At 28.3% G+C, this 26309-nt stretch overlaps 1 protein-coding gene across 1 annotated transcript in view; it reads left to right on the forward strand.

The window, feature by feature from the left end:
- LOC126741261 (neural-cadherin-like) overlaps positions 1 to 26309 on the forward strand; it is a 249553-nt gene that overhangs the window by 59546 nt on the left and 163698 nt on the right. The window contains exon 3 of the mRNA XM_050447640.1: positions 13685 to 13828. Coding sequence (XP_050303597.1) covers positions 13685 to 13828 — 144 coding nt within the window. The remainder of the gene's footprint in view (positions 1 to 13684; positions 13829 to 26309) is intronic.

A 26309-nucleotide genomic window follows, 5' to 3' on the forward strand; every position in this document is an offset into this window, starting at 1 on the left:
ATAATAAAGCCAATTTGGAAATTCATCCGAACCGTTAGCAAGGGTTTGTCGGGTAATACATCTACATTTATGAGCAATTCGATTTTTCAAATAATATGTATCACACTATAGGGTAGACATTTAATTTAATTAATTGATATGAAGGTTTGAGGTTGATATTACTTTAATATTATCATATTGATATTACTAAGAGTTGATCATTATTACCACACATTCCTGCATATTTAGAGTAACGCGTTCTTTTAGAAAGTTATTTAGGGTGGTTCATTTAAAAATGAAAGCACGGTTTATTTATCTTTTAATATATTCCTACATAATTATATATGGTAAGATTAGTAAATAATTAGTTTAGCAAATTATTACCATAAACAATTCGTTAGGTATAGGTAGGGTTAAAAAGTGAAAAAAACTTGACTGTACTTAAAGAAATCTGATACATAGTTTAGATTCAATGCTAGATGTTAATTAACTTTCTGTTGTTTCTGTCTTATAATAAATATGCTCGTTAGACCTCCAGTATATTATAATTTATAGATAGGAGGCCTTAAAATCAATAACTAGTAAAGTTAATGAATTACAGTTGTATTTATTGGTTAAGATATACCTGTAGGAAATAAGGCTTGAGAGGTATACTAGAAAGTAGTATTTTACATGATGGTGCAAGGTTATGTAATAGCCTAATCCGATCAAAGATATACAGTAATGACACATCTCTATAATAAGAACGATTATTATTATTATTTATGAAAAAGAATCACATAAACAGCTTTACTTCAAAACCGCTTTTATAGACTATTTCTTTCATTTGTTATAATACTAATATTACATTTAACCTACAGAAAACTTAAATTACATTTTTAATAGAAGTCGAGTAGTAAACTAAAGTTAAAATTAGAGGTTGAGCTTAGCTTCAGCTTCACTAATCTCTGTCGAAAAAATATAAGGTTAAAACTTTATCTGAGCTTTTTCTTGTTAGTTTTTCAAAATTAAAACTCAAACCATAAGTTACGAAAAATATTAGTCATATTACAAAGTTTAAAACTAGGTTTTATAGGACGTAAAAGAGTCCCAAAAACTATATATTTAATACGAATATATAAGAGCAGTAATTTCATTCTGCGGCGTTTCACTGTCACATTAAAATGTATTTATACAGGAGAGTAAATGAGAAAGAAAAGAACACCTATGTTCGCGAATAAAGCCTTTGTATTCCGAATGTTCCTGCAACTGCCTTGAATGCTCTATTTTATTATGTCAGCGCCCAAAGTGACAATTTTAAACAGGTTGCTTTCTTGGTTTTAAAATTTCCTTTATTTTCTTTCATATATTATTTAAAAATATGCGGCCAAAAATTTTGTTAAAGTAGAGCATTTTAGATTAGTTTATTTAGTAAAAATAAAGTTTTAAATTTGAATGTAAATTATAAGTTAATGTATAATAAATTATAAGTTAATATATAATGTATAAGTTAAATTTTATTATAACATTTGCCACTGAAAATGACATTAAAGTAATTATGACAAATTTAGCAATTGCTCTAATCTGCAGTTTTACTTTTTATGTCTAGATTTAATCTCAATATTTTCAATTTTTTTTCAATCGATATGCATTTACAAAAACTTATTTACAAGACTTTTCTACGGTTAGAAAATAATTTTGCAGGTGGTAAAGAAAATTTAATGGTATCTTTAAATAGATTTGTTGACATAAATAGTCTGTTCTTAGATTTATCCCTTAAACCTATTTCGGTATTAAACATTTCTGCTTTCCACCGGTTTACTCTATAATATAAATTAAAGGTAATTAAACTTGACACAATTTAGCTTGCGGTTAAGGTCATATATTCTAGCGCCTGCCCCCGTATTTCTGTTTGATCTTTGCGGGTGTGATAAACAAACTTGTGGTAGTTTTTCGAAGAATAAAGTTTCTTCATTCAGCTTCTTTTTGTTAAGAGGAGTCAATATTTTTTCTGAAATAAGAGCTCAATGGTATATGTTTAATAAATGAGACAGAATATATAGGTATTGTAAAGCCTTGGATACATATGTGCATCAATATCAACTTTGATCTTGGGACTATCTAGAATTAGATTAAATAGATCATTCGTTTGCTATCTACCACTTTATTCATTGCTTAGTTTAAATTGTTTGTGTTTACGTGTATAGTTAATTTAATGGTGTTGCAGCAATACATGAATAACATTAATGTAGGGTATTTTATACATTATAACATTCAACATCCATGGGATTTATCTAACACTTCTTTCTTCAAGTCGCAAAATTCAATGGATTTTGCAGTGAGTTTCGCATGTGAGCAAAAGCAATTTCTAATGCAACTTTTTCGTTCTATTCTTGGCTTATGATTGCATTTGCCTTTAAGTTTGGCCTTTTTTGGAGCAATTTTATCTTTACGTATGTCCCATAGAAATGGTGACCCCATGAACAGAGCTTTTATAACAGACCTCCACATTAAAGTAAAAGAAAATCAACTTAATTTTTTGTAGTTTCCAATTAAACACCAATATTAACCTCTTTTCCCTACTTCTTTCTTTTCAAAATAAATGTGCCTTACACTTATTTTATACTTTGACTTCTTTTATGTGTTGATATTTATTAGTTTGCTACAATTTATAATTGGCTTCAGGAATCTTTTTTGTTATCTATTCATATCTTTGCATTTAATACGTATGATGTCCTTTTTCCTTTCTCCTCTATTTTTGGTAAAATATAGAATGTTTAGTGCCATATTTTCTAAAAAAGTGGATCGATTTTCAAAAAATAAGCAGCAACGTATAGAGAATTGATAGCACTTTTTAATTGGGTATCATTTAACCTCCATTTTCTTATTTGCTTAGGGGATTGAATATTTTGTAATCATTTTTGGGGCAAAAGCTGTCGCCCTTACAAACAAATGGATGGAACGATGGACTCAAAGGCGTCTGAAAGACAACTTTGTATCTTATGAGAATTTGAACTATGTACTATTTAGTCGTCAAAATACAATTCATTGACCACAAGAAAATACATGAATAGTTCGCTAAATTAGGTTTAGATTTAACGTCTAGTTAGGTATTGTAGGTACTGGGCTTTTTTTTAATACGAACTTATATTCCGAAACATATTTGAGCCTCTTACAAACAAACGTAGCGGAAGTACCTAGAAATTTCCAGTAGCCATCCTGTAAAATTAGTATTTCCATCAAGACGGCGTTCCGTCACATAATAAACGTATATGCACAGAATTTTTAATTACCAACTTTTCCAATAAGTGAATAGGCCTGAGACCAGTAATATGGCCTGCAAGATCTCCTGACATAACACCGCTTGATTTTTTTACATATGGTTTCCTCAAAAATGTAGTATACTGTAGGTCATATAAAACCATAGAGGAGACCCGCTAATATAGAGGCTGTTAACAGAATGACCTTAGAATTTTTTAGAAAATAACACTATAAAGCAGTAATGTATGTTGATGATGTATGTTGTGTGTGCACGAAAATAGTGACATATTTGCACATCTACTTTAATCTTAAAATGTTACTTATTCATTTGCAGTGCTCGTTGTATGATTAATAGAAATTTAAATTAATAATTCATAGAAATATTATATAAAATATTTGTATATTTTATTATTATTTGAGAAACTTGGCAAGTATTCTACAAATAATAAAAATCATTAAAAAAATTATTAAATATTAAATATTGGATGTTAGTGTTTCGAATTCTTATCATTTTGCCATTATTGCATATTTGGCATTTCTGTTATTTATAAATCTGGTTTTATAGGGTTTAGTTTCAGCAGTGAGTTAAAGTCAGCACAACAACTTTATAGTTACAGTAGAGAGATTAGTAGAGCTTGGAAGCAATTTATTGATCAATAGGAAACTAAATTTTTTTATGTAATTTTAGATGTAATTGCAGGAAAAAATTACAAACATTTAAGTTTTCCAGATAGATGTCATGAATATTAAAGTTATCCCATGTAGTTAAAATAAGTTTTTGATTCTTCCAGGCAGTTGAAGGCACTTTTTGTCTCTTAGAAGCGGTTTTATTTTCTAAGCAATTATCGAAAATATTATTGTTCCTTCAGGCAGTTGCAATAATTTTTTCATTACTTCTAGGCAGTTGAAGTAGTTTCTCACCTACAAATCTATATTAAACAGAAGTAATCTATCGTGGAGGTATGAAGCAAAAAAAGAAGATAATTCAAAACAATAAATTTATAATTTGTGTATTTAATCTAGTTTTTGCACGTACAGGTATGTACTTTAATACTTTGCTATTTTTAATCTTCCTAGTTCTATACTTAATATTCAATTTTTTAAACAAATTTTTTAAGATTTGTTTGACATATTGCTTAAGTAACAATAAACATTTTATTTTATAGCACTAGATTAAATAATTTCTTGACAAAAAGTTTTTTAAGTCAAATTTGTTTACTTAACTTGTTATATTATGATCATTCTATTTACAGGGTGTTTTTGTACAAAAGACACATTTCTTAAAGTATGGATTTTTAGAATGTGGTGATTTATTTGTAAATAAAATTTCTATTTGAAAGAAATGTTTTTATTAAATATTCAGTTTCTGATACATATTCGATACGATAATATAACAATTGATATATTTATTAATATCAAGATAGATGTAATTGCTACTACTTATACTCAATTACCAACGGCACTCTCTAATAAAATATTTGTCAAGCAGCTTTAACTTAAACTGACCAAATGGATTATTTTTGTAAAATTATGTTTGATATATTCTATAGCATTAAACTTAAAAATCTATAGAAACTTAGAAACGTAACACGCTCGAGTTTTTGCGTTTTAGATTAAGGTAATATTGCAACAACGAATATTTACGAGCTTTAATGATTCCTCTCGAACTCCAATAACCTGCAGGCCGAATAGTTTGGTCAATATGCTACTCTGGTAGGTAATACTTTTAGTATCAACACATGGTAGCAGAAATTGCCATGAGCTGGAATACATTTTCCTGAATGCTAATAACCTACACAACAGCCTCAGTCTACGCAATTATTAGCCACCGTTGAATAATACTAATGCCCTATATTGACCGTTGCACTGAAGTTTCTATATGCAATTTTAATAATTATATTGATGATAATAATTAAAACAATATTGATCAATTAAAATAAAATAAATAGAAATACCAAAATTAGTAGTAATAATATTTAAATAATATTAATTATTTAAACTGCATAGTGATAGAACATACACATAAAAAATAAATTGGTTCTATATCGAACAATATTAAGGCGTTTTATACAGAAACTAATTTAAAAAAAAATACGATGTACTAGAATGGATAAAATTGACTTTTTCCATTTTATAGGGCAATCATATTTAAACCAAAATTAGTTCTATCAAATTATGTTCTGCATAACACATTTTGCTGCTTGTTACCCTACGTGCAAATAAACATTCCATTTAAAAACTTTTAAAGAGTAGGGAAATCAATAAAAAACTTTCCTTTTAGTTTTAAAAGTTTTAACGATAATAAATTGTATATGAAATACGGCAATTTTCGATTAATATTAGTTATATATAGATTTAATATATTTTGACCGCTTATAGTAAAATATTTTATAATAGATCGATTGATTTTTCATCATTTTTGTATATAATATAGGAACAGGAACATATTAGTCAAATTTAGATAATTCAGAACCTATTTGAATTATCAATAAAATAAAATAAATAATATTTTCCTATACACACATATAAGAAAATTAGTCAAATCAGTTTAATTAGTGTACCACAACGTTACTACATGATGTTTCATATTATTCATTAAGGCAAAATATATAATGAATTAAAAAAAATAATAATTTTTCGGTATTTTGTAGACTGCACAATTATTGTTACCAAATAAATTCATTTATTTAGAAATTGAAAAACACGGAGTTTTTCATTTAACGAACACGGTATTGAGAGACAGTTCTATTACCGGGCAGTTTTTTATGCTGACGAGCTGACCGCATGTCACCGACAATTTGATTTATAGTTTCTCCATTGTCCGCTTTTGTTTTAGACATCCCATAGAGTGAATGTATCCTGTGTTGTTTTTTGATCAAGTGAGATACCGACATACATTACAAATACTGTGACCAAAATCATCGTTATCGGTTTAATTTAGTTAAAATATAAACAGGGTAAAATTTTTTTTTTAATAACTCATCAACAGATTAAGTATATCCGGGCATAAAACAAGTCATTTTACTAGTTTCTTGTTGTTCAGATCGGATGAGAAAAACAAATTATAGAATATATATAAAGGATAATTGCCTATGTAGGAAGTTGATTTGACAACCTGGGGTCACACCCCATAAATTCCTTTCCTAGACTCAAAAATCGTTACCAGATAATACTAATTACAGTCAGATTAATTTGAACATAGAGACAGCTAAGACGTGTGACATAATGTGCAAATCGAAATCGTATGTTGGTTATTTTATTTGGCAACATTGACTGAAGTGACGTTATTTTATTTGTATTTGTTGAGGTCAGGCTGCCTTGTGTTAGTTTAAAAAAAAATTAATAATACTCTTAGAAATGTATCATTTAGTTACATTCTCATGGTTTGATTCACTTGCTGTAAAGCAGCCTCGTGAGAAAATATAATTTTGGTTATATCCGTTAATTTTATTTTTCTATTTCTTCATGATTTATATTAAAAGAAACTCTTTACACAGATATTTTAACATTAAGAAGGCGGAATGCTACTATCAGAATTAATATTCCTGTTATATTTCCTTTTTTTGTTAAAGAGTTTATTTTTGGTATTATATAGTTGTTGGCCGATCAGTTATATTTAATTTTTTTAAAGAATAAAGTTCTATGGTTATATTATTATTATTATGAAAGCCAAAACAGAGATATTTTATGTATATTATGTAATTTACGTTTTTATATAATTATATATGTACTTATAATTATCTATTTAGTTATATTATCTATTACTTTTTTTTCCAAAAAAATTATATTTCGTTTTCTAGATAAAAATCATTGTTTTTTTAGGAAGTAAAGACAAATTAACCAAAAATTTTCAGATCTATTTGAGTTTACTTAGTTCATTGCTGGCAAAGTGATTTTAAATATTTTCATATATGTAAATTAAAATTAATTAAAACACACAGCTAATTTTACTATTGTTATTGCAGTACAGTACAACTACTACACATTTAGAAAAATGTAAAATAAACCTGAACAGTTTTATTTTATCCAGCTCAATCTAAATGAAAATCAGCCACCTCCCAAGCTAGTAGAGGATTATTATGTCCGTAATGGTTTTGGGGATTATAAATCGGTGGATTATAAATTAATATTATATTATTTAAAAGCAAATTTACATTTACTGAAGTCTACTACTATCGATTTCAGATCGATCGAAATTTCCGTGACGTATTCAAAGGTAATATTAAAATCATATTATGCTGGTTGGAGAGGATATTGTATTACAGGGTAGAAAGATTGTTTGAGAAGAAGTTGATAAACGTTTCTTTGTTGAAAGAAGGCTCTACCAGTTTGTACTAAGAAAACACAATAGGAATATCCCGTGAAGAACCTTTGTGTCGACGTTGCGAAGAGGATGTTGAATTAGATCAGAATCCATGCATTGTCTTCTGTCTTTAACTTAACTGTTTGCATTTTCTGTTGTTGAATTTTTATTGTATTTTAAAGCACAGCTATGTTGGCACCTAAGAAATAAATTTTAGTAATGTAGCGATATTGCCAACGCCGCGAATACCAGCTGTTTTCCTTCATTCCGTAATGACACCGGAACCATGGTCAGCCGAATATATAAGGAGCCGCGTCGCCGCTGGGAGACGAATATGGGCGCCATATTTAAATCAGATATAAATAGTAGTATATAAATACTGTGTAAATAAAAATTTCTAATAGTCGTAAGTCATCGTGTTTAATAGTGGAAGTATGTAAATAAATCACTTGAATATTAAGTATTTTACTTATACTAATGAAAGATGAAAAAGCTACAGAAGTATGCTTTAATTCCTTAAGAATAAAAAATATAGTAAGAATATTAAAAATATTTAAATAAAACGAGTATAAACTAAATTAATAAATAATATTTTTTTAGCGGATTATTATTATTAAGCCAGCTTTTAACTGGACGGTTTATTTTACTTTTATTATCGTTTTTCGATTAATATACAAAGTTACATACTGTCCTTTTTTCGTAAAGGAATTCCTTTAAATTTTCAAGAGTAATCTAGATACTTACATTACAAATAGCATGAAAATATAAACACCATTATAGTTAAATAAACGCATTTGAATTTATAGTTTGTGTTTTTGATTTTCATGGAAATTCTTATTTTTTTTTCTTATTTGTGAGGCAATTGATTAAATTCTAGAGTTTTGTGATTTTGATTTAATTATTTGTTTAACCTCATATACCATTTATACTTAAAAGGTGTTCTGTACATTGGTTCTTAATTATTTATTTCTTTTTCTAATTGACTTTAAAATTCCTTTTGTTATTTAATTTAATATTTTAATTTTGTTGAATTTATTTCTTTTAGTAAAAATGTGAACATAAATGATGAAGTATATGGTAATCGACTATTCACATCGATTTCGGTGATGGGCGTACATACACTAATCTTTATTTTAATTTTTTTAAAGAATTAAAAAATGTATTTATACTTATTATTTATGTTAAACCTTATAATTAAATATTCTTTATCTGTATTGAGCGAATAATTTTAATTTATATATGCTTTGTCTAATTGTGAGAGAATTTGGTTCAAACAGTTATCATTTTACCCAAATGACTCACTATTAATGGGCATTCCATTTCTGTGTTAATAGTTATTTATTCCTAGCAATCGGAATACTCAGGTGAGCAATAATACGGTATAGCTATTATGCCCAATCTGGTAATAATTTATTCAGAATATTCGGATAATCAATTCTCCGGTTTCGAATTTGCAATCCGCGAATAATTGTTAAGTCCTATTAAAATGTTTGTTCAAGTGCTGACAAGCAATTTACCATAATTAAATTATAATTTTACCTAAAAATAAGTCAAATTCACTTGATACTAAGTCGATTTTTACCACATAACACGTGTTAGCAGAACGATTGGATATTTTCGGTATAATTACCGAATTACCAATGATATGAAGTTTGATGTATGTCTGGGATCTTTTTTTATTACCAATGTTTAAATCAAATGTAAAAGTACATATAAAATATAATTTAATGCTAATACCAAAATTATCAATAAATAAACTATTTCTTAAATTGTATGCCTAATCTGCTTGCAAGTAATATTTTTTTCTTTTATTTAGACTCCGATATATGAGGTTTATAAAGATTTCCTTTAAAAGTCATTTCTAATTTAATATACGATTTATTATATGCAGGGACGATCTATATTAAGCAAATATCTGCATCAAAAAACTGAAGCTAGTACAATTAATTAAAAGCGCCACCAATTTTCATAATAACTTTTATTCAGTTAAATCTATAATATTTTAATATTAACGGTTTTTAATTCGACTTTTTCAATGTGTTTTTCTCTCTTAATTTGTCTGATTATACCCGAAGAACATTAAAAACATTAGACCAAAAGCCGCGATACAAAGATGGCAAATAATTTACTCCAAAAATCTAATTTAATTCATCCTGATATCAAATTCAGTGTAATTCAAATTCAAATAAATAGCTAGATTAATTCAAATAAATTTATCTACATACATCCTGCGTCTTTTCGTAATTCCCTAAGGGTAAAAATTGTTTGTTCTATATAGTTACTTCACCCAACTCGACTCGCATGTAGCGCGAAAGATAAACAGAAGCAGCAAAATTTAAGCGTTAGACCGACATCTTAAAGTTTGTCTTTGTTCAAGGAGATAATGCGACTTTTGGGAACAAGTACGAATTTAATTAGCTATTGTTTTATTGTAAATGAATTTAACAGTGGTTTATGGAGGGATACATATAAAGATCGACCTTAAAGTTAATTTTCGTCTTGTATAATTATGATATAAAAGAATAGTAGCTTCTGTGTGAAACTCGGAGCAAAATTCTACACAAGTACAAGGCTTGTTGTTCGAGGCGCTAGGTGACGTGAATGGCTTTATGAGTGTAGAATTTAGAATTTCACGCATGTTTTAGGTTTTATACGACTATTTCAATTTTTATCTATTCATATTTTTTTAATTATATTAACCTTAAGTCTTGTATTTTTTTAAGCTGACTTTTAGATAAAGCCACGGGGTACTCATTCCGAAATAAAGGCAATAATGAATAATACTCTTAAGGTCTTTTTGATTTGTTGTTTATCGAGTAGACCAGTATTATCTTGGCAACTATTATTTTTGTACATTGGCTGTGACTTTTATAGCCGTTCTTATATAAGACATATATTTCGACTTTTTAAAATATATAAGATCACAATAATAATAATAAAAAGGTGTTTCAAATATACAATCTCTCTTTTATATCTTCACTATTCTACTACTGTTAGTCAAACGCGGTAAAAGATTAAATCTCAATTAAAAATTTACTGGGATTAAACAATAAAGTCGGATGAATTAAAACCAATTTTAATAATGTTCATTTCTACAATGTAAATGTGGAGAATACAGATAATACCAAATATATAGTATAAAATGTGAAAACGGCAATAAAGTACGGTTGGTATATTAATTACTCAAAGCGAAAAGACCAGAAACAGTTCGCTTTGTTCTATTTTTTTAATGAGAATGGTCCAAGTGAAATCAAATATTGTATATTCATTAATTAGTGTAGCCATTTTAATATGAGAAAGAGCGATTAAATAACGTTGTTCTAATATATATATATGTAGAGTTTCCGGCGTATATTAGCTTATGATAGTCAGCGATTTTTTATACATTTTTTAATGATAATTCTTCCACCATTTACCTTTCGACCATTCATTTATTCAAAATATTATTACGATTATTTTCTGGCCATAATAGCATGTCAACAGTTTTCTCAGGAATTACCTAGAGAAAGAAAGAACTAATAATAATGTTTATTTATTTAGCATATTGCTACATACAAGTACAATAATATATATTATAATTTTAAAAAATATATTTACAATATCTTGATAAATCTAGAAAATATAAAAAGTAAATATAAAAGTAAGCAAATAAATAATAAAAGAATAAAATATAACGTCAAATTGCACAAATATGGGTAATTGGGTATTGGTAATTAAAAATGGGTAATTCATTAAAATATATAAGACCTTTGTATACAATAGTGTTTGTCATTCTGTTTGAAGTATGTCTACCCATCAATACAAAATCCTCCTGTTATCTGGTAGCATAGTTATGCAGATCACTAAAGACTGTAATCGTTTTACAAATATAGTTTGGTGGCAATTTATTTTTTAATTTAAAAATAAACATACAGGTACTAAATAATATTTTTTGTTTTACCGATAAGATATTTAGTACATTTAACATATTATCTACCGGTGTATATCTATTACATTTTAGTATTATTCTCATGGCTCTGTTCTGTATTATTTGAAGTTTATCCCTGTCTGACCCTGTAATCCAGAATACCAAACAAAAGTGTAGAACAAAAATCCAAGTGCGGCAAAATAATACTATTATAAATTAGTAATTTTGTTTGTAAAGAGAGGTTTCTGCCAAATTCACGATAAAAAATTAACTTTTTTTCACATTTTGCGTGTTATGCTGTTAATATGAGAATCAATCATTGATAAAATATTTATCAGATTCTATGCTTTTCAAATAATTATTTTACCCATTATTTACATTTTTATTATTAGGATTTTTAAAACGTATTTATTCTCATTTTTAATCTTTGAATGCACCAATAATAGTTTTCAATTAAAAAAATAAACTTTTGAAACATGATACTGTTTTTAATCAATCGCATTTTCCGTATCAGTTCACTCGATCGCTTTATTGATACAATCAAAAACGGTAACGCAAAATCAGCATAGCTTGCTGACCGTGCTTGGCATCAAAATCTATTTCGCCAGAGCGTGCTGAAATATTCATGAAAATTGTAATCCTTTAATGCCGAATAGCTATTCACGAAGCTTTGGAGAAAACAAATCATATTTTGTTTTTAATAGTGCCCCGAATATGTTTTTACCTTTTTCTGCGAATCCAGCCAGTAAATATATACCTTAAATCGTGTTGCTACTCAGGCCAACCAGTGCATATGGATCTTAAAAGACTTTGATGGATTGTTGAATTTTAAGGGCGTGAATGTAAAAAGCATATTACGTTAAAACAAGTGTTTTTGTTGTAAGCTCCATTAAGTGTTAAAAAATAAAGTATTCCTAACACCCGGTAATATCTATTATTTTTCAAAGGCTATAGGGCGAACCAAGCAAATGTGATATATTCAAATTCCTCATAAAAATTTAAAGGGTCTATACTCAGGGTAGTAAAGCGCCGCGGTATGTTGGAACAAGCATACTCCAACGCCTTTGTTAATTGAAAAATATGCCTTTTCCTAGTTTACTAAAGGCTATCAAATTTGATAGTATAACAAATAAAAACAGAGAAAAATTGTATTTGATAATTTTGGTGTAGATATAATTAGTTTTGAAATTTAAATTTATTTTAGCAATTTTATATGTAGGATATCCTATAAGAAATTCCTTTGGTTTTTTTAATGTTGCACTTGGATTCAAAATTATTGCAGAGGATATTTTTGTAAGGATCGTGAACCTCAGAAGATTTTAGAAGAATTGTGAACCTCAACCATCAACGTTATCTATTTTTATAATTAGATCGTTATAAATTCAATTTCTCTAAATTCAATGTCTCTTTGAGAAAATGGATGAAGCCTTTTTGTTTATATAAATAGATGTAATATTTTAAATTACTTTTTTGTTATGATATTGTCCTCGTATGTAATCGTTATTCAGTATCAGTTCAAGTTTTTTTTCTAATTATATCTATGTGTATTTTTTGCTCCATATTGGTTGCCAGTTTTTTGATAAGGAAGACTTTTTTCAAGTAGAAATGTATAAGCACTTTATTAATATTTAGCTTGAGATATAACTTGTGTTCTCAAAAATAGCATCGAATTTAATATTGTATATTTAATATATGCTTATAGTTATTTAAAAATATGGGATAATATTTAATCAAATACTAGAATCGACTGGGGCTATTTTCCATGTATCCTTTTCTGTTAAAGTGTCTTATCTAGTAAAGTTTTAATGCAAAGTAGAACTTTCGCGTTTAAATGAGTATCTTCTAGTCTAAAATGCTTGCATAAACACAGTTTCTACATGCAGTTACTGTGCCTTTTTCATTAAAAACTGGAAAGCTGTTTCCCGCATATATAGCTGCTTCAGGATTATTGTCTCTCCGTATACCTACTCATAATTAAATTTTCGTTCTTAAAACTCGGCATACTGATTAACATCTATACATGTTATAAGTCTGTTATACTTAAATATTTTTTTTTACATTTATCAATAATAAAGCTTATTAATTTACAATGGCGAATGCTGCATTTTAATGTAAAACCAATTAGAAACTAAGTAAAGTCATGGAACGGCATCAAAAATATTGACTTGATTAGCTGTTTTAACTGTAACTATTGTATAAAATATTTTTTGATAATTATTCGATTTTTATTTATATTAATTTAAGATTCTTTTCAGTTACTAAGTTCATCCGGATTGGAATCGCTGATAAAAATGACAGTCCTCCTTATTTTGAAAAGGCGTTTTATGAAGCGGAAGTCGACGAGAATGAAGATCTTCAACATACAATACTTACCGTTACCGCCAAAAGTCACTATGATTGTAAGTTATATAATAGTTCTTTATTAGTTATAATATTATTTTTTAAATAAATTAATGAAGTCCATATGAGGCGTTAAGAATCATAGTGGCCTAACCCCTTAATAGAAAAAATTAGTAATTTAAGTATAAAAATTGGTAAATTTGTAAAGTTTTAATAAAATGATTTATTGAAAGTGTTTTGATTTAAATTTATTATTAAAAATATACAGCTAATTTATTAATATTAGATCAAAACGATAATAAGAAATATTTTTATTATATCCTGTTCGGATCATTTTTTTTATTCGTTGCTTAAGTAAATTAAGGGATTCTAACTTTACACCTATCAGAGGGCATTATAAAATACATTAAACCTTAAAATTTAATAGAAAAATATAAAAAAAAGGCTATCATATATTTTAATTTATAACAGTGTTTAGATGTAAGTGTGAGAAATATACAGCAAATTAAAGTTTCAAAATCACATTTCCATCAGATTAAAAAACCTAGATAGCTCTTAAACTGGTGTGGTAGAATGTAGATAGTTTTCTCTAGAATAACTATAAAAAGTAGGTTGTATCTACAATCTAATGGCAATCTAACTAGATGTTAACCTAAGAAACCATCGAGTCATAGAGAAGGGCTATTTAATTGAGCCACTTACTTTAAAATTAACCTAACCTACAGGTGTGCTTTTCTGGTATAAGCACATAGTTAAATATCTTAGCCTCTCTAATTCGGCTCCACAATAGCTCCATTATGAAGAGCTCATTTAAACTTGTGCATTCCATAGTAAGAGCGTTTACGCCGTAGTATACAAGTAAGTATATGAATTATTTTATTTTAAAATAAAATAATATATAATTGCTTAAATTGCCGTCAAGTACACATAGCATAAGGACGCACGTTTTCATGCATTTTCATAATATTCCGGTTTTATGGCTAGTGTTTAATTCCTCGTATGACATATTTATTTGTAAGTTTTTCTGCGTGGTGAAAATGTTGAAATGTGGAAATATGCTACTAGTAATTATACTTGATCAAACTAAAATTTTTCCAAAAATTTACTACGTGCGTGAAAAAACATGGCAATATTCTCATATAATCTTAAATTGCAAAGCATAATACTCGATTTCGAAAAATCATCACAGTTAAAGGACGTCTTTTGTTAACATTATATTTTCTCGTTTCGCGAGATTCTTATATAAACCATTTTAAGATATGAAAGGAGTCTATATTTATCATAATCCCAGAAGTGTGCTCTGCAGTTATCTAGTTTAATAGAAGCTTTTTTATTAAAAAATTAACACATACAACTTATTGCTTTGTAATGTTTATTTACATTAATGAAAGAAAAATAACAAATTAATTACTTTAACAGCTTTTCTGATGCAATTGTGCAATAACTATGATTTAAAATTTTTATATCATTTAAATGATAAGAGGAGGGATTATGTTTTTTTATTCATTGGTGGTAAACCGATATATAATGTGTTAAATTTCCACATATTCTGGTTATTATTTGAGCATATTATACATGGAAAATAAATAGTCCCATTAGAACTTCATTTAAGTAGTTAATAGTATTGTTCTTTTTTTTAAATTAAGTTAAAACATAATGGTAGTACTATAACTTAAACTGTCACTGTCATAACTGAAAATATTAGTGTCATTTATTAAACCACTGTGACATTTTAATAGCTAACTAAGTAATTTATAAAATAAAAGTCAAATTATCAAATTTTACAAAAATAAGTATTTATTTAAGTCGCGGCTACTAGGTATAGGAATATTATATATTAGATTAAAGGTTTTTTAATTGTCTCTTAGGTTAAAAAATAAAATATAAGGGGTTCTATTTGAAAAATTGACTATTCGGCATTCTAGTAAAGGAAGAATTTTAATCCAAATTTTGACGACGCTGTATGATGCTGATTAAATTGGCCTATGGGAAGTTGGACGATGGCCTCTTAAAGATCTCAATAGACTTATAACGAACCAAAGAGTCAAAATATCTAAAAATAAATGAAGTGTTCTATTTAAAATATCAAAGTTGTTACCATTTTTCTATCTAAGCGGCAACGCTGTAGTGCTGAAAATATTTTAGACCGATAGAGTATTAATTTTCTGTGAACTGTAATGTTCCGTTTTTCACATATTTTAAGAAAATGCTCTCCCTCAGATCTGCAGTCTACTTGAAGAAAATTATTTAGAACACTGATGATAGTTATACATAAAATCTTTTAAAAAGTCATTTTTATTTGTGTTTTTTGAGGGCTATTGACATTTTCCGTATTAAAAATTGTGTACACTCAGATTCAGGGGAGACCCTATATTCTAGGTTTCGGATAGGAATTTCAAAAATCTAGAACACCATCTAGATAGCCATAAAAAAATCTAAAATTAACGATTCTTGCATTTTTTCGATACAATTAATTTGATTTGTTAAAAATTAAAGCAATCTCGACCCACTTCGTTTTTTTCTAATTTGATAGCTTAATTAGGTTTAATGATGCTCCTCTTTTCTGAATCGTTCCCTAAAATTGGATTTACACCATTTTTGGAAGGGCAAATGAAAACCGCACCCAAAAAACGGAGACTTGCAAATTTTCAGGAGATTTCACGCATAACTGTAGTCATGGTTCCAAATAATCGATTTTCATTAATCAATTTGCGTAGGCTGTAGCCCTCAGGGCAGTCCAGCATTTTAGGACAAATGTTTATAAAAAAAAAGTCTTATTTTGACTCCAATAATACGCTCTATTAGTGCACTAAATTTTGTCACACCCTGTATATTATTATAAGTTTTATGACCTAAAAATACAAAAAAAAATCCTAAACCAAACAATTATTTTTATTTCCTCGAGCCAGCTTCGAGGTAGAGAATTCCCACATACACGTTTGCAAAATGTAGTCTGCATAACTAATTTAAATCTTTTGGCCTAGACGGTTTTTAATTACCATGAATAACGTGTTCCGACGACCAAATACGGGAAAACTGTAACAAAACGAAAATTTCCGTCAGCGGGCGCAAAAAAAAACGGTAAATTAGTGAGAGACGAAAGCAAGGCTAAAAAGTTGGAACTGGAGTTATTTGAGAGTATACCCGGCTGGGTTGAACTGTCATTAGCAAACGGTGAAAATTAATTGGTTGGTCCATTTTAAAAGGAAACAAAACTAACATTTCAGCTCTATTTGGTATTACCCAAAGCACTGTTTTTATAATAAAGACCAATGAAGTTTATCCACTTATATCTAGTAAATTTAACCTTATTGCTCAGTTTAATCTTACTATAAGTAAATTTAATCATAAATTTCTTATCAATTTTAGATACAAATTATAAATATTTAAATCAAAATGAGAAAAAATAGCTTATAATATAAAATAATTTTAAGAATAAGTAAAATGTCGCACAAATAAATAGGCTCTGCCATACACCTATTATTTTTTACTATTCTTCCTAAAATCCTATAAATAAAATTTTTTTAACAATTATTAGTAGGTTATGAAAGCATGGAAACAAAAAAAAAACAAATATTTAATAAAAACATAAATATACCTCAAATTGTCAAGAGTTTCGCTTACTTTTGTATAATTTTTGTCGTAATAATGCGTTTTTCTAAAATAATAAGTTTTAATAATATTAAGTTTTTCCCCGATTAGTGGCTAACTTACAAGCGAATGGTAGTTTTTAGCCAACATTTCATTGGCAACGAATTGAAAGAAAATATTAACTACGTACTGGGGTAAATTCAAGAAAATCCTCATGTTAGCACAAGAGCATTATCTCTTGAATTTGGCATATCGTGAACAACGATTCGAAATATTTTGAAAAACCATAGGTCTGTTTAAATCACCGTCACAAAATATTGACTTATTTGAATTTATCCAACATTTATTTTAATTTTACAAACTTACTCAAAATTTTAATTAATTTTAAATACACCCATGTCATGTCATTTTGCCTCAGGCCTTAAAAGAGGAAGAGATCGGAGGTTGGACTATTGTCATTAGATGTTCGATATGATTCGGGAAAATAGAGAATTTTCATTCAAAATTTGAATAAAAATGCGACGGTAGACTCAATCTGCGCAATATGCATTACTGATCTGCAGAAAATCCGCATTGGTTGCGTGAAGTTCGGCACTAAGGTCGTTGGAGTTTTAATGTGTAGTGTGGTATACTGGGAGGCAGAATTATTGAAATTGCGGCAAAACATGTTTTTGTACTTAGATGATTGCTTTGCACAATTTGCTATTGCTGTGCGAGAGCACATTAATGTAGTTTTTCGGCAGCGGTGGATTGGAAGAGGAAGTCTCTTTTTATGGCCTTCACGATCACCAGATTTAACTTGTGTTGATTTTGATTTATAGGGTCGATTAAGGGAAATCGTGTTTCAAGGATGTCGAATACGGAAATATATATGAATAGGAATAGGAATAATGAATATATAAATAAATGAATAGGAATATACTTACAGTTCGGCTCGGGGTATATTTCTATTGAAGCTGCAATTATGTCTAACCATGAAAGGCTTCAAGAATGTATAGAGCATAATGATCAACAGTGTGAACCTCCGTAGGTGTATCAAAAATGTCTTTTCTTTAAATCGGTCTTTGTCAGAGCCACAAATTAATAAAAAAAGAAAATTCGAGGAAAATTACTTTAAACAATCGTATTAAATTTTATTTGGTCTAAAGTTAGGAATAAGATATCGAGATGCGGTTTTCGCGAGCCTGTTTAAGCATCATTATTTTAATGAAAAAAAAAACACCAATGCATTTGATTTATTTGTGAAATTTACCATTTTGCGTCGAAATGTTCAAAAAAGCACGCTGGCGGCGACATGTGAAACTAACAAAACTTCGAATACTAAAACAGCTAAAGGCCAAGAATTACTCTTTTAAAAAAATACAATTGTGTTAAAGTCGACTAAGCCATTTCCAAGATACAATGTGTTTTTTTTGGAAATCTTTGAATATTCGTCAGCAAAAACTGTCAAACAAAAAAGTTTAATAATTTGTAAAATAAAAAGAGCACACCTAGAGGTAATATTGATTTTGATTGTTGATGACATTGAAAATGCTATCCTCAGTAATTTCGTACCTAAGATATTAGATAACGTTACTAAAACATTACATAATACTCATTAAGTTCCTGTAAATTCATAAATTGTTGAAAGTTGGTGATGTTACTGATCCTATGCATATTACATATCATCTGCTAAAAATAAATAATTCTAGACAGTCTTGCGCCTATTAAATAGTCAGTATTCTTCCAATATAATTCAGTGTTCTTAAGACAGTTATGTATAATTATTAGATAATGCTGACCAAATAAAATTATTACCACCTACCCAGTCAAGATTAAAGTTAGTTATAAAGTTAAATTAAAGTTATGTGACTCATTAGTTTTATCAAGATATTTGAAATTTTTAAAACTTCAAAATTTTCATCCCATATTTTGCTACAACTGTAAGAATTAATCCTGTAACTTTATTTAAAGCATCCAAATGGTTGAGAAGTACCAAGTGCATCTCCTTACTTTAACTTATACTTCTTTAATAAAATTGTAAATCATACAGCAATACATGTTAGAAATACACGTAACTGTGCTAACATTATTATCAGAAGATTTTGATTTTATTTTGGAGATATTTATAATAATTATAATAATATCCAAAAAACATCCTTACATATTACCCAACTTGATTTGATTGTTGCCACATTAAGAAAATACTTAAAAATGAACTTTAAGTATGGCCTTAAGGTCAAAGTTATAAAACTTTTGAAAAATCATTTGCTAGACTGGAATGTAAGGTCTAATCGAAAAACGTCTTTTTTAGAAACTTAGCAAGAAGTATGTGCAGCAATATATGATTTTTTTTTCTAATAACAATCCTAAATACTCATTGTTTTCTACTTTTATAATCAAGTTTAGTTATTAGTGTTAATTATTTATTGAATAATTTATAACATTAAAATTAGTTCCAATATACACATTATATCTACAATGATTAAAAGTAAAATGCATAGCGTGTCATGACTGCGGCCACAAATTAAATCTAATTTGATATTATTTGCTTTTATAATTTGGTACTGTAACAATTTACATATATTTAAATAGCTCAAATAAAACCACTGACTGTCATGGGAGATATACAGAAAATGTTAATTTAGGTCTATAGCTCCATTTTACTGACTCATCAGTGCGTAAATTTATATGGTGAATTTGATAACATTTAAAGCACTTTAAATTAAAAAAAAATATATCAAAGAGTTTTAATTTCTCGATATAAAAAGAGATTAAAATAAAATAAATGTCTTGTATATATAAAAGAGTTCTTATACTCTCTTACGTTTTTAATATTTTGAACACACGTGATGTGTTGAAGTGAATCTTTTGCAGTGATTCTTAAATACATATTACTATAAAGGTGCATACAAAATCGACGCAAGTGCGTTTTAAGTAATTTAGTTCTTGATTTTTAAGTTTTTGAATCCATAACATATCATATGCTTTATGCAGATTTCACTTAGAGATATAATTTAAACAAGCTATCAAATGGTAAGTATTAAGCATCTCTATAACTCACCTATAACTTTTTTTAGTATAAACCTCAGTATAAAAATCATGTTTAAATAACTTTTACTTAGGTACTAAACAAAACAATAAAAAAATTATTTTTAGTGAATTAGTAAACTAGGAGCTCTAGTAAAACTGACCAATAAATCTTTCTCATATAATATTCATTTAAAAAATACGAACTAAGGTGAAAATTAAAAAAGTTCTTATGCAGGTAAAGACGGCTGAAAACTATTTAATTAAAACTTCAATACTTAAATTACGAAAAAATCTGAAACAACATGGCGAGAACAACTTGGACGGTGAAGGCAAGGCATAAAAGTAGTTAAACTGCTATAAAACTTAATATAATTCAAAATGAACGGTGGCGGTTAAGGTGCTAGCCGGTAATAAATTTGTAAGATTAAACTATAAATATTTTAGTTTATGCTTTGCCAAAGTAAATAAGTACTCAAACTATAACAAAACTATTCATTGAAAGAGCTAATTAGAGATATGTTTAATAAATGATGCAAGAATACTAAAAGATGCGGGGATTCTCTTTAAAATTTTAAAGATAATGCTATTAAACTTTTTTATATAAGCTGCAATCCTTATCATTAGCAAAAGCCTTACCAAAATTAAAAAAAAAAATCTGTTTTGCGTTAACGTCTAAACTACTCAATCTACCGTAATACACTCAGTTATTCTCCCCTTATATATATTTTTTTTACTAAAAAGTTCATAGTGCGTTTAACACTAAATTTAAACTTGAAACTAAACGTGCCAGCCCAATTTCGTTTCCCATTTTAACGTGTTGCTTCCGTTTCCATCTGGATCGTTTTCTAATTATTTACCCGTTCAGATCCAAATTACTTCCAGGGGCAGATTGCTTATTATCTGGAAACTATTTATATAACGCCCGGAGATAAACTGCCTAGTTTAGTAGGAAATAGGAAATTTATATAAACATGCAATTTTTCATTTATTTACTACTAAAATAAACCAAATTAATAAGAAATTTAATCGGCAATAAAATCTCTGGAGAGGAATTAAGGATCAGCTTAAATAGATGAGAGTTTATCGAATTTGTTTTTTCAAAGAAATTAACTTGCAATAGATGAAGAGAACGGTACAGTATTATCATTACCATCACTCCCAAATAAAATGGAATGGAAATATGATTCAGATGTGACATATATTTGCAGTATTGTTTTACATGTCGTTTTGTACCTGTGTTTAAATATCTAAACGTTCCTGCCAAACACTAAACAAGTAACATAGCCACTCATCGCTGGACTAGCACAGTTTAGTGAACTGTTTGTGTCTAATATTTTATTAGTATAGAACTGGGAACCAACTTTTATGAATAATTATGTTGCAAGATGCGCATAGATTGACGTCCTTGAGAACCCTAATTAAACTTTTATTATATTATATTGAGACGTCATAAATCTAGTAAAAGTCCAAATAATTAGATTTACATTTCTGTAAAGAGTGAAACGTGATATTTTATATAATTTGGAATAAGGTAACAAGTTTATTAGTTTAAAATAAACAACTTTGATAAATTTATTAGTTAGTTAGACTTAAGTTACCAGAAAATGCCAATGGTTCACCGATTTTCCAATTCTCCACTTCCGCTTACCGCTAAGAGGCGAAATATAACACACTGATCTCGGCGAACTCTAGTTAATGGATGAGGAACATGAGGAACGCTATCGTTTTAACTTCAAACTTGCAGATTTGTTATTGCAAGTTATTACATTGATTTCCGTATTCAGACTTTAGTTGACCTGGCGTCTGACAAAATAAAAGGATCTATTCAAATATGAAATGCTAAATATATGAACAAGTTAAGAAAATCTAAATCGCATTTATGATTCCTGGCTTCATTTTATTTTTAAACGAGTTATGAACCATGGAACCCCTTACTAATATATATTTTCCTTTATTCTGCATTACTTGATTCTTTGCTTATTTTACAAATATTAGTTTACTTTTAGGAGCAGCTGCATTAAATACATATAATAGATTTTATGCTTAGTTAAGTTAGTCACGCTGTAACGTTCGAAATAAAATTTCTAAGCCGTTTTTTGTGGTTTACAATCATAACTGGCGCAGTCGTGTGGAACTTTGTCGAACGATATTCATCGCGGAATCGGTCTGTTATGGCTTAAACAAGGAAACTCACAAAATTTTATCGATTATTGGATATTTATATGAATTTAAGATATAAAGTCCATAGTAAACCCATTCCTTAATCTACAAAAAATCATATATGACATAAGAGAAAAATATAGAAAACTGCTCTCTATATAAAAAGGAATACTTGACTTCTTACAATTTAGCCACAAGTCTAGAAAAGAAAATAAGAACTCAAATACTTTAGATAAATTCTCTGAAATTTAAAATACGTGAAAAGAGAGAATGGTGAAAATGAAACTAATAAATGATTTGAGTAACATAATGAAAAGTATAACCAGTAATCTAAACAGCGAGGATGCTCAACGGTACGACACGGTAATGACTTTTATACTACAAAACGGAAATAATCTGAAATCATTAATACAAGAACAAATGAATATCAGTGAACATGTCAATCGTCTATTTTAAAAAATATAACCAATAACCAAAATATTTCAGGATCTTGTTTTGACCAAATGAATTCTGAAGATGAACACTTTTTTCTTCTACAAGCAATGTTATCTCATATAACTACATTTTTTCAAGAAATATACGGTGTTTTATAGGACCTTCAAATAGCAATAACTTTTTCAAAATTAAACACTTTTCATACATCGATTCTCAGTCCAAAAATTTACTTCGTGAAACTCAAACTCCGGCAGACTCCCATTTGATCCAAATCTAGAAAACTTACTTATTTTCGAAAGGGTCTTAAGTATTAAAAGCTACGCAACAGAAAATAAAGTTATTTTTATAGTACCCTTTACCTACTCCATCAGAAACTTTTCAATTTCCGCAATCCAAATTTCTAATGCTAAATGAGCTGAAGTATGCAAAAAATCCGGAAAACCATGCCAGGAGATTAATGCTAATGAATATCTTTATCAAAACTTCAGCCCCCTTACCCATAGGCAAGATTGCACCTTGCGAACTACAGATGTCGAAATTCAGTGCAATCACATCATAACGCCACCAAACGCCAATCCAAATGGACTACAACAAAGCCGAAAAGCTGAACAAAGAAAAGGAGATGTTAGTTATTCCGCAACCAATCGAAGCTATTCAGATTTGTGGTACCAACAAAAAATAATCTCATGTTAATGGCACTTATATTCTTGAAATTGACTCCGATTGTGAACTTCATATTGGAAACAAAGCTATAAACCCTCCACAAAAATATTGAACTGCCTCAATTGAACTTATCGCCGTCTACCAATGAAGCCTTGCCCATCTACTTCAACAATTTGAAACTGATCTGGTTAGACCTTGTGAAGTTAAATTTACGCAGAGAAAACTCGACCATCTCCTAAACGAACCTGTTTACTATCTGAGAACCAGTATTTGGACTCTACTATTGTATGTCCTGCTAGTAGCTATATTCAGCTACTCCAGAGGCTGATCAAACCTAAGCTACACAAGCACAGAAGACATTAAGAAGCAGCTATGACGAAGTCTTGCTCAGAAATCGTCATATGATCTCGCCACTCTTGTGCCATCCATAAGCTAGCTTCTTAGGAGGAGGAGTTATGAACCATGCAAATATATATTTCCTTTATTTTGCAAAACTTCTTTTTTGCTTATTTTACAAATATTAGATTACTTATAGGAGCAGTCGCTTCAAATACATATAGATAGATTTTAGACTTAAAATTAAGTTAGGTATAAGTCACGCTGTGACGTTCAAAAATAAAATTAAAAAAAAGTCTTTTTCATGGTTTCTTTATCATAACTAACGCAATTTTTTTTTTCTTCTATAGGTCAGAAACTTATTAATATTCTATTTCAATGCGTTTTTTAATTCTTCTTACCTCTTTTTAATGAAATTCGAAATAGTAAAATCTTATCTTAATATAAATTGTAAAATTATTATAAATAATAAATGCTAGAGATACAATTTAGCGGAGTAGAAAAATAAAACAATTTTTAAAAGTTATAATTATTTATTTAATATTTTTTTTTAGTTAAAATTAAAAAAATTATAGAATTATTCTAGACTTTATATTATTATAACTAAATTTCCTATTTTAAAATGGCAGAATCCGAAAAATCAAGTTGCGTCATTTGCCTGTAGTACATTATTTAGAAGTTTACAAATCTTTTGGACAGGACCCTAGCTTAAGCAATTTTGAATTTACTTTGGTAAGAGTTCAGTAGTAGAGTGTCTGTCTGGCAGCAGACTTAAATTTGATTAATTGTATGTCTTAAGTTGCTTAAAAATTAAAAGATGTATTAATAAGTAAATTTCTTTGTTATTTTTACAACAAATTTGATAAACAAATTAGAAAACTCTAATAATTTTTTTTAAATTCTCAATTCAGGTATCCAGAATAAAACAAAGAGTTTTATGGTAAGATTGTTTTTGTGATTTGAATTATAGAGTCTAAACATAGACGTACCAATCAAACATTTTTACAAAACGTGAAATAAGAAAGTTTAAAACATATTTTCCTTAAAAGAGTTTTTAATTAAAATCAAAGTAATTTAGTTCCATTTAATGTCTAATATTGTTATAAATAACATTAAATTAATAAAATTTGTCACTTCAATCAAATCAGCAAAATATAAAACCACCTCGTCTTATATGTCGAATTCCGTTTTGCTTAAGTTCTTTTCAAATAAATCTGTAGTTTGATGCTTCTCCAGAGACATTCTATCTAGCTTAACTGTATTCCTAGTAAATTTATTGGGCAATCTCGAATATCTATGTTTGGCCACTTGTTCCTAGAGGTTTCATATATTTTATAGGTTCATGTACGTAGTTTAATTGGACTGTGGACCTTTGTAGACAGAGGCATTTTTATAACTAATCTTGTAAGAATCTGATACCTAGTGTATTTAATTGTCCTTTTTAAACAGGATAATTAAATGCTTTTATAACAGGAAATCTCCAAGGAAATTTCTAAGAAGAATAAGCTTCTAAAAGAGGACAGAGAAGTTAACACATAGATAGAAGAACACATTTATAGCAATGAATGTAAAGAATAAAATCTTGAGAAAAAAGACAATGAGTTATTGGATAGTAACCAATGCTTGAACTTAATCAATAAAAAGATCACAGATATGATGATCATTTCAGGGATACGCGTAACTTCTGATTTGGAAAACGCCAAGCAGGCAATTTTCAACTAGGGTCGGTTGACGTGGTCAATATTTTAACCGAGCTGAAGCTTGTATATAGTCAAATTAAACTGGCTAGAAAACTAAATCAAATAGCTTTTATAAAGAAGGGATCACTTTTTGTGGACGGTAAAAAATTTACAATTGACCAGTTTAAAATGTTAATTATAAAGGAGGGAGGAGACATAAGAGGATTTAAAACTCTCTACAGGAGATCAAAACATCACAGAAAAGGAAAGATGATAATTTTTTTAGGTTAAGTGTTTTTTTTCATTTTGGTTGATAGATTCATTGGAAAAAATAAAGTCATTTAGCTAGGAAAAAATCGATGGGTCTGAGTCGCTTTGAATAGTGGTTTATTAAATAAAAACCATGGCACATGTTATATACAAACGATCACTATTTTTACAGCACATTTTATACATATGTACAGCACGACATTATGTACCATATAATGGATACCATTATACATATCTCAAAATAACACTTATCAATAGCTAAGCACTAGGACTAATATAATCTTAAGAAATTCTATTATAGATGCTATTAAAATCTATAACGATTTACCTAGATTTATAAAGGATATTAATCATTATAATATTTTTGTTAAAAAATTAAAAGACTTTAAATCTA

This window comes from Anthonomus grandis, chromosome 10 (assembly GCF_022605725.1).
Source record: "Anthonomus grandis grandis chromosome 10, icAntGran1.3, whole genome shotgun sequence".
Classification (NCBI taxonomy): Eukaryota; Metazoa; Arthropoda; class Insecta; order Coleoptera; family Curculionidae; genus Anthonomus; species Anthonomus grandis.